Source organism: Achroia grisella, unplaced genomic scaffold, assembly GCF_030625045.1.
Source record: "Achroia grisella isolate CSIRO2021 unplaced genomic scaffold, CSIRO_AGI_Agris_v1 utg149, whole genome shotgun sequence".
NCBI lineage: Eukaryota > Metazoa > Arthropoda > Insecta > Lepidoptera > Pyralidae > Achroia > Achroia grisella.
In genome coordinates this window covers 4,612,526-4,623,476 of record NW_026712644.1, presented here as the reverse complement: position 1 = coordinate 4,623,476, position 10,951 = coordinate 4,612,526, and the positions used below count along the sequence as shown (strand labels likewise).

Sequence of the window (10,951 nt, the reverse complement as noted above, 5' to 3'; positions counted from 1 at the left end):
GTCGCAATACACTTTAATTGAATGTAATACAATATTCATTACAAATTAATTTCTATTCCTATGTCGCAAATGGTCACATAGATCTATTTATATTAATTAAATTTGCGCAGAAAACTCAAAACTGTCTGTCACGATAGCAAATATTTTATTTCGCACTAGTATTTAGCGACAAAAAACAGTGAAAGATTACAAAAATGACGATCGAAGGTAACAAGGACGAGGCAGACAAGTGTATTGAGATTGCTCAGTCTGCGTTTTCTGCTGGAGACGTGGAGAAAGCTGAACGTTTCCTACTAAAAGCTGAACGGCTGTACCCATCTTTACGCGCTAAGGAGCTATTGACTCGAGTTCGAACCGCCGGGGCGTCGGGAAATTCGTCAAAACGTACTCCACCTACCTCTCCCAACTCTAGTAATGAGGAAACGGTACGGAAACGCAAAATTCCATCCCACCAGCCTCCACAGAGGGAATACACGCAGGATCAGTTGGATGCTGTTAAACGCATCAATACAAAATGCAAGGACTACTATGAAATTCTTGGTAATTATCTATCTACATTATTTATTTTTTAATAGCTGTTCTAGCGACTTCGTCCGCGTGGAATTTAACTTAATTTTCTAAAATAGAAGTAGCCTAAGTTACTCCTTATTACATCAGCTACCTGCCAAAAAAGGTCCCATCAAAATCGGTACGGCAATTTCAGAGATTAGAACAAATAGACAAACAAAGAGACAAAAATTATAAAAAATGTTGCAAGCTATCTCATGTCAGGTTGGCCTCCAAGTGGTTCCCCCTGGAAATAATTGTGATAAATTTCTTATGTATGAGCTAACTGAGCTGACCTTGTGTCAGAATAGAAAATTGATTATTCATATAAACTTACATTGAAGCACTTTTGAATAGTCGTCACTGAATTTCTTAATCTACTGCTCATTCTGAAAGCAAAATCATCACAAGAAGTTTATATTCATAGTATCACCCTCCAGTGGTGCCCGTAGCCGTAAACCGTTAGCGCAGGCGGACATTAGTCCAATCTCTTACTAATATTATGAACATGAAAATTTGTGAGTATGGATGGATGTTTATTACTCTGTCACGTAAAAACTACTCAACGGATTTTGATGAAACAGTAATATAACTTATATATCAGAATAATACATAGGGTATAATTTATAAATTTGTAAATTGGACAAAATCTTTTCTAATATTATATAGCTGAAGAGTTTGTTTGTTTGAACGCGTTAATCTCAGGAACTAGTGGTCAGAGAAAAAATATTTTTGTGTTTGATAGTCCACTTATCGAAGCTATATTTCATTCAAATTCAAATTCAAAGCCTTTATTAATTGACACAAAATAATACAATCTATCATAATATTTGATTACAAGTTTAAAATATAGAAGAAATATTAGTTACTTATATATACATTTTATGTTACTTCTAATTCTGCACATCAGTCTCTGAGTCAACGTGTCCTTTAGACACAAAGGCCTCCTCCAGCGTTTTCCATGTGTTCCTATCTTTTGCCAATCGGAGCCACAGTGGGCCGGCAATATTTCATTATGCTGCGACCAATAGAAGCGGAGCTGCAATGAAAAATATTGTAAACGGTGGGGAAATGAAACACAGACGAAGTTGCACGAGTCAGCTATATATAAAAAAACATTATTTCTATAATACATTTCATTTTACAGTGTCCAAGAATATTTAAGTAACACCAACACTTCACGTAATTTGCATGCCTGTATGGTAAATATTTCTGATCAATCAATAGAATAGAATAGAAAATCATTTATTCAAATAAACTTACATTGAAGCACTTTTGAATAGTCATTACATTTTTTAATCTACCGCTCGTTCGGAAAGCTGTCTCATCACAAGAAGAACGAGCAAGAAACTTGCGTGTTGCTCTTTTAAATAATTTTATTATTACTTTACATTTTTAAGTTTAAGTGTGTGAATACAAACCACCAATTAGCACTAATTCTATTAAATACTCAAATAGAAAAAAAATATTGAATATATAACCTACTGGTTAAACAATTAATAAGAGGAAATCAGTCATAGTGATTAGAGCAGACCAGTCCCTACAAGCAGCACCCGTTCACGAGTATGACGGATGAGCCAGCCATCACTGCACTGCAATTTCATGTAACATCATATTAATTATAATACTGTACTAATATTTCGCAAATAAATTATTTCATTTCAATAATAATGTTCCCATGTGTTTGTTACAGGAGTAACAAAAGAGGCAACAGACTCCGACATAAAGAAATCCTACAAGAAACTCGCGCTGCAGCTCCACCCTGACAAGAACCACGCGCCTGGCGCCGCTGAGGCCTTCAAGGTAGACATATCCACACCAAATATATATACAGTGGACCCCCGGTAGTCTGACAATCATTTTGCAGGGCAGTGTCGGACTATCGAATTTGTCGGATTATAGAGTACTGCCTAAGACCCCTTATAGTCCGAATTTTTTTACAAAAGAGTACCTTGTAATCCGACAAATTATAGATCCAATGATGATTCTTTATATTATATACATATACAGTGGACCCCGGTTATCCGACAAACGTTTTGCAGGGCAGTGTCGGACCATCGTATTTGTCGGATTATAGAGTGCTGCTTAAGGGTCCTCTGCTTATAGTCCGGAATTTTTTACAAAAGAGTATCTTGTAATCCGACAAATCACAGATCCAGTGATAAGATTCTATGTTATATATGTATGTATGTATATGCACTCTGAAGTATATTGTCAAAGTAATATTCAATAACAAATAATAGACAATGTCGGATTACAAGGGGGGCCGGATTACCGCGGGTCCACTGTATTATACAAATATAGAAATTATTTATATTATTAACGGGTCTTAACAGGAATGATTTTCTGGCAAATAAAGGTATTTACCTCTCTCGTAGTTTCGGCTCGAGGTTGTATTAGCTATAAAATTATTCTTGTTAATAAAGTGAATCTTATATATAAAATTCTCATGTCACAGTTTTCATTCCCATACTCCTCCGAAACGGCTTGACCGATTCTCATGAATTTTGTGAGCGTATTGAGTAGGTCTGAGAATTGGCCAACATCTATTTTTCATCCCCCTAAATGTTAGGGGTAGTCCTACTTACTATCCCTAATTTTTTTATTTTATTTTAAGGCAAAGTGAGAGCAACACAAGTTTCTTGCTTATCCTTCTTGTAATGATTCTGCATTCCGAATAAGCGGTAGAATAAATAAACTTGACTATTCAAAAGTGCTTATGTAAGCACTTAAGTTTATTTGAATAAAGATTATTTCTATGTCTATTAATTATCTAAAGCGTAACATATTTGTGGCAGGCGATCGGGAATGCCGCAGCCGTCCTAACAGACCCAGAGAAGAGGAAGCAGTACGATCTGCGAGGGGACGAGCCCGTACCAACGCAGCACTCCCACCACCAGTACTACGCGAGGGGCTTCGAGTCTGATCTGACTGCTGAGGAACTCTTCAACATGTTCTTCGGAGCCACTGGTGAGTTTTTTTGTTATTGGAAGGGTATACCAGCCTATCATACAACATGGTGGACAAATAAGTGTGCGGCTCACCTGACGGTAAGTGATTACCGTCGCCCATGAGCGCCCAACACCAGAGGAATTGCAAGTACGTTGTCGGCCTTTTAAAAAGGAATAAGCTCTTTTCTTGAAGGTTTCAATATCGTATCGGTTCGGAAATACCATTGCTGGAAGGTGATTCCACAATGTGGTTGTACGTGGCAAAAAGTATCTAGAAAACCGCACTGTGGAGGACCGCCATTCATACAGATGATCAGGATGGTATTTTAGTTTCTGGCGGGTGGTATGCTGGTGAAACTCAGCAGCTGGTATTTCAGAGATTAGCCGGAACAATCAGGCTGACAGAAAAAAATTGTAAAAAATGTTGTTTTAGTGTAAGTACCGTATTTATATTCATCAGTTTTTTTTTATAACATGGTGGTCAAACGAGTATGCGGCTCACCTGTGGTAAGTGATTACCATGAGCACCACCAGAGGAATTGCAAGTACGTTGTCGGCCTTTTAAAAAGGAATAAGGTCTAGAAACTGCACTGTGGAGGACCGCTTTTTATCCAGATAATCAGGATGGTATTTTAGTTTCTGGCGGGTGGTACGGTGGTGAAACTCAGCAGCTGGTATTTCAGAGATTAGCCGGAACAATCTGACTGACAGAAAAAAATTGTAAAAAGTGTTGTTTTAGTGTAAGTACCGTATTTATGTTCATATGCATGTAGTAAAAAACGGTTATTTCAATATTACAAACAGACACTCCAATTTTATTTACATGTATAGATAACTATTCGACTGTTACTTGCAGCGTTCCCTGGCGGCGGCCCGACAGTGTACACCCGTCGCCGTGCCCGGGAGCCCGAGCCCCGGGAGACCCACGCCGGGCTGGTGCAACTGCTGCCCGTGCTAGTCCTAGTGCTGCTCTCCATGATGTCAGGGTTCTTCATCAGCGAGCCGGTGTTCAGCCTCACTCCAAGCTCCAAGTACCCAGTGCCCAGGGAGACTGTTAACTTGAAGGTATTGATTTTGTTTTCGAAGTATTCTAATGCTATTGACTGTAGAGAGGTCATTATTACTCTATACTATACATTATCATACTATGCTATTTCTGGATAATTCACACTAGATAATTCAAATAACCCTGGGCAATTAACACAGCACCATCTAGTCCCTAGATGAGCAGAACTTATGTTATGGGTGCTAGACAACTAATAGAAATACTGTTTTTTTTATAAATACATAGTAAATACATAGCAACAACAACCTCTGTGATCGGTTTACTTCCGTTGGTCGCGGGTTCGATTCCTCGGTACAAACATTTGTATTCATAAGTACGATTTTTGTATCGGTATGGATGTTTGTTGTGTATATTATGTATGTATTTACAAAAAATATATATCCCAGTATTTATATCAGTAGTCTAGTACCCATAACACGAGCTCTGCTTACCTAGGGACTAGATGGCGCTGTGTTAATTGCCCAAGGTTATTTATTTATTTACGGCACGAAAAATTATTATTGAGGGGAAAATAGAAGGAAAGAGGGGGAGGGGAAGACCAAGGAATAGCTACATCAAACAAATTGAGGACAAAATGGGAGTCGTGTCGTATCAAGAATTAAAGAGCATGATGGAAGATCGCGGAAAGTGGCAAGAGCTCCACCGACAAGAGCGTAGCTCTTAAATTATGAATGAATGAATGAATGAATTTATTTATTTAATAGGATGCATTACTTAAGTATATTGCATACGACATTGGTAAACAAGCATACGGCCCATCTGATGGTAAACGCTACGTATGCATAAAACAGCAGTGGTGTCACGTGCGTGCTGCCGAACCTGAGTGTTGTAATTTTTTAAGACAATGCAATCAATTAGTACAGGTTTTTTATAGGTAGAATTTTAAGTTGTTTTTTATGTTTTGTTAATTGTTAATTGTAAGCACAAATTTGTCACATAAATGTCGTAGTTGCCTATAATTAAGTTTGCGCTTAGTATAAATAGATTGTAATGTAATATATTTATTTCCAAAAAACAGCAATATTCATAATATTAATACTAGATTTAAAGACAAACTTGCTGTCACCAAGTATCGATTAGAAAAAGTTAATAGGTCTTTTATGGGAATAGGTATAAAAATTTACAATAAGATACCAAAGGATATGTTGGAATTACCCTTAAAGAAATTCAAAACATCTGTTAAATCATATTTACTGAGCAAAGCCTATTACTCACTAAACGATTACTTGAATGACGAGCGTGCATGGCAATAGTTTTCATGTTCGGGATTTTCATTTAATGTTAGACATAGACACCTATATAAAAATTCATTGTAAATAAACTGGCTTTAAAAAAAAAAGTAATTCAATTGAGTTTCTTGCCAGTTCTTCTCAATTGGATCTATATACCGAACTTTACGGTAGGAAAAAATAAATTTATAATGTAAAAATTTGACGTTCATAAGCGGCTAAAATGTCCTACATGAATAAATGATTTTTGAATTTGAATTTGAATTTGAATATATAATGTAAGAGTGTTGGTGTAAACCTCGTTGGTGACCTAATAAAATATTTTTTTTCTATCTAAACATTGAAGGTACCGTACTATGTGAAGGAGAACTTCCATACTGACTATCAAGGCTCGTTGCGTCGACTGGAGATGGCAATTGAAGAGGAATATATAGGTGAGTTTCAGCATCCTTCATCAAAGTCACGGCTGTCTCACTCACTCCGATCGATCCCCCGTCCAATTCAAACATGATCGAAATTAGGACAGCCTGAGCCGAGCCTATTTTAACCCATTAACGGTTGCTGTACCCAATAGAGTACAGGCAAATTTTTTTTTTCTGGACACGTTCTTTGGATTTAATTATTAATTAAATTAAATTATCAATTAACTAACTAACTTAATTAACTTGGGATTTAATTATCAATTAACTAAAATGGGATTAATTTGTAAATAATTGTAGGTTGTAAATATTTATATGCTCTAAATAATATGTATTAAGTAATGAAAAGTCAACTTTATTAGTCTAATTTTAAAGTTGATTATCAAATTTCATTATACTGTGTTAACCTCTGTTCCTTGTTAATAAACTTATTTACTAAAGAAAAATCAACCATAATGTTCTAATTTTGAAGTGAATTTTCCAATTTTATTATACTGTATTCCATCTCTGTTCTTTCATGATAAACTGCATTAACTAAATTATTGTTCTAATTTTAAAGTTGATTTTCCAATTTTATTATAATGTATTCCATCTCTGTTCTTTCATGATAAACTGCATTAACTAAAGAAAAATCAACGTTATTGTTCTAATTTTAAAGTTGATTTTCTAATTTTACTACCAGCCCCGGCCATGCGTTGCTGTGACTATTTGCAATAAAATAATATTACGTCTATAAATTGAGATGTAAGCTATCGTATCTTTCAAGTTGGATCAAATTGCACACAATATGAAAATCAAATTTGCAATCGGTTCACGTAATTTATACATATAATATTTACTGTGTTTTCACCTCTCTATTACTTAATAGTAAACTGCATTTGCTAAAGAAAAATCATCGTTAATCGTGTAACTTTAAAGTTTATTTTTCAATTATCCAAAAGTGGGTTTACGTCACGCGTGCCAGCGCGAGAGAAACTTCCGAGAGAGTGCGGCGTGGAAGGCTCGCACCTTCGGCGACGCGCGACAGTACGCGGAGGCCCAGAGGCTGCGCACTCCCAGCTGCGACAAACTGCACGCCATGCACGCCTAGGTGCGTACAGCACCTAGTAACATCGGGGGAACAGGCTCTAACAGTAAAATATACGGGGGAAAATTCACTAGCTGTAAAATTAACGGGGATATATATACTAGTAGTGTAAGCGTACAGTTGCTAGCAACGCTGTTTCGCCGGGGGGGAACTTTCACTAGCAGTATAATCGAAGGGGGTAGTTGCTAGCAGGACTGTATTGCCGGGGGTACAGTTGAGAACATAATTGTGTTGCTGGGGGAATCAGTCACTAGTAGTATAATCACCGGGGGTACAGTCGTTAAGTATACTACATCACCAGGGGTAATGTCGTTAACATTTGGAGAGGTAACAAGAGCTACCTCCTACACGTTGAGATATTTTCTAGAGTTTTTTTTTATTATGACTAAACTGAATGTTTTATATACAAGAAATTTTTAAAATATGTTTAATTTCAATCAGTAAGTAGATCTACTCTGGAACTCAATATCGTTTTCACTACATTATTGTGATTTTCATTTAAATACCAACACGATTTTATTCTTCACTGTGGTCCGGACCCTGCTTCGCATGGGTGCATTATAAATCTTAGAATTCCTCGGCTTGTTCTGTACTATAACACGCATTTTTTATACATATAAACCTTCCTCTTGAATCACTCTATCTATTGTTGAAAACTGTATTAAAATCCATTGCGTAATTTAAAAGATTTAAGCGAACACACAGCGACAGTGATTTTGTTTTATACTATATAAAGATTTCTTTCGTAAATTAAGGAAGACAAAACTAAATAAATGGATAACAAAGCCAGTTAATTCTTTTATTGAATACGAACATTGCTAATGGTCAAAGAAAGTGAAGAATGTAAGAAGGTTCGAAACGGCGCAATCAAATGTGATCGGAATTAGTTTCCAGAGTAGATTGGCTGCACTGCCCAAAGTATATACTTGTGAGGCCCTCGGCCTATTCTTGAATAGCTACAAATACGCAATTTAATTTTCTTTTTAAAAAATTACTAGCGAGCCGTTAAAAAATAAAAAACTTATGGAGTTTTCTGTATTATAATATGCATGTATGATACATATAAACCTTTCTCTTGAATCGCTCTATCTATTGGTGAATGTATTAGAAACAGTTGCGTCGTTTAAAAGATATAAGCTTAGACAGCAAGGGCTATTTTGGACAAAATGTTTGGCCGGAATACTGGACAGTCATCGGGCAATATTGACAGGTATTCCCGAACTGTATTGGAATGTGAGTACTTGCATCTGTGGCCTTCAAATCTATATTGTGATATGGAATGGCTCGATATCAACTGCTTTGGACAGCTCTACTTTGGTTAACGAGATAAAACATAATTTTGTATATATTCTAGTCTTAAAAATATATTGTTTAATAAAAATTATGGCAACACATGAGTAGTGTACCGTCACGTGATGATGTGATGACAGTGGTGCTGTTCATGTATATTGATGACGGTGAATATCACTTACAATCAAGTCAGACAGTCCAATTACATAAAAAAAAACATTTGGATTGGGTTATATTATAAGCTAGCTACCTGTCTAGCTAGCTAACCTGATAAGTTCCCGGCCACACAGACAGAGTCGCGGGCAAAGACTAGTATTTTATAAGTAGCAACGAGTGGTTTTTAAAGTTTGTTTTGTGAAAACAATTTTTGAATTTTTCATATTACTTTAGTTATATGCTGAAGCACTAATCAACGAATATTGTATGTTAAAATCTCACATATATTGAAGTCAGTGATGTAATAATAGGAGTGCGAAATATCACGGGTCCTAGAGGTCCCCCGCTTCGAAATGCCGTGAGCACAGGAGTAATCAAATCGTATATATCTTTATTTAATGTTAGAATTTGTATAAATGTATGAAATAACTATTGATATATTAATTATATTGTTAAACTGAAGTGTTAGATGTAAAAAGTACACAAAGCAGAAAGTCAATGTCAGTATTGTTTAGTCCTGGATAGGCTCGAAGGACCAATGTTTAGTCCTGGATACCCAATAAGACTAGTGGACTGTGTTAATAGATATAATATAAAAACTGTTATAAAATACAGACAGATGCACATTAAACTTAGAATGGTGGGATGATTTAGTAAACCGGAAAGTGTCGGCGCCGGTCGGACAAGTGCCGGCATCCTCCACCGGCCGCAGTTGTCGATGCTCAGCACCGCGCCCGCAGATCGCGGAGCGGTGCGTAGACAGTATTCATGAACCTATGAAAGAAATATATATATGTAATTTATGAACATATTTTACACTAGCTTATGCCCGCGGCTTCGTTCGCGTTTAGTTATCCCCTTAGAGGTGGAATTTATCAAAATCCTTTCATAGGGGATTCCTACGTGATAGTAGCTTTATGCATGCAAAATCTCAGGCCGATTGGTTTAAAATTGACAAAGTATCATACAAACTATCATCCTCTATTTTATCCCCTTTGGGGTAGAATTAATCAAAATCCTTTCTTAGCGGATGCCTACGTCATAACATCTACCTGCATGCCAAATTTCAGCCCGATCCGTCCAGTGGTTTGGACTGTGCGTTGATAGATCACTATGTCAGTCTGTCACCTTTGAGTTATATATATTTAGATATAAAGCACAGGTTTCAATAAAAACTACTTAGCATAATATTAATAGACAATTAAAGAAGCGACTACAAAATAAAATGCTATACAAATAAATAATATTGAAGCGTCTGTCTGTAATTTCAAATTAATAGCTTTTTACTAAATGCATATGTATTTCTTTGTTCTTGCTGTTATTTATTCATTTATTTTAGGTAATCAACAGCTTATACAATTTATAGACAATATATAGTATTACATAGTTAGTAAACCCAATAACAGATACCTCATGAATTTATCTTTAATATTAAAGTTATATTTAAATTGGTTATTTAAAAACAATAAAGTTAAACATTTAAACGGGTCAGAGCCAAAGATAAAGAACAGGTAAGGGTGAATACAATTAGTAAATCACGTTACAATATAATGCATAAAGTCATCCATATGTACGTACTGTATGTATATAAAAATGTGTCTCTCTGTCAGTTAAAAAGTATTATCTTGTTATTATATTAATATGTTATTAGTTATTACTGGATCTGAAACGACTGGATTGATTTTAACGGGACTTTCACACGCTGACATCTAATGTTATGAGGAGTAACTTTGGCTTGTATTATTATAGAATATTTATTTTTATATTTTTTTTTTCTATCGGACTTTCTGTTTGGTGTATCTTTTACGTCTAACCATATGACCATATGAAGCAATATATAGGGAATATTGATAGTGTGTTCAATTCTCGATTTGTCGGTACTGTGATGATGTTGTGACGGTTAATGAAAAGAAAAAACAAATTTTTATTTAGGTAATATATTTTTTATGTTATAACACATTTATTTATACAGCCTCAGTGATACGGTTTAGCACACCCATTTACTTCCGATGGTCGCGGGTTCGATTTTACCACGGTTCAAATATTTGTATTCATGAGTTTTGATTGTATCGGTCTGTCTGTTTTCTATGAGTATTATAGTATGTATTAACAAAAAAATTGTCTTTGGAAAAGCGCCATGTATTTACAAATATATGTTACGTATGTATTTACAAAAAATAAATGTATTTAGACATAGCTTGTGCGCC

At 35.6% G+C, this 10,951-nt stretch overlaps 1 protein-coding gene across 1 annotated transcript; it reads left to right on the top strand.

Annotated features, from left to right (window-relative positions):
• The first annotated feature begins 33 nt into the window (after positions 1 to 33).
• LOC131840661 (dnaJ homolog subfamily B member 14) lies at positions 34 to 9,494 on the top strand. The gene is made up of 6 exons (XM_059188837.1): positions 34 to 540; positions 2,240 to 2,349; positions 3,345 to 3,516; positions 4,354 to 4,562; positions 6,139 to 6,226; positions 7,153 to 9,494. The coding sequence occupies exons 1-6, from the start codon at positions 195 to 197 to the stop codon at positions 7,299 to 7,301; spliced, it is 1,074 nt and encodes a 357-aa protein (XP_059044820.1). The 5' UTR covers positions 34 to 194; the 3' UTR covers positions 7,302 to 9,494.
• Positions 9,495 to 10,951: the final 1,457 nt, after the last annotated feature.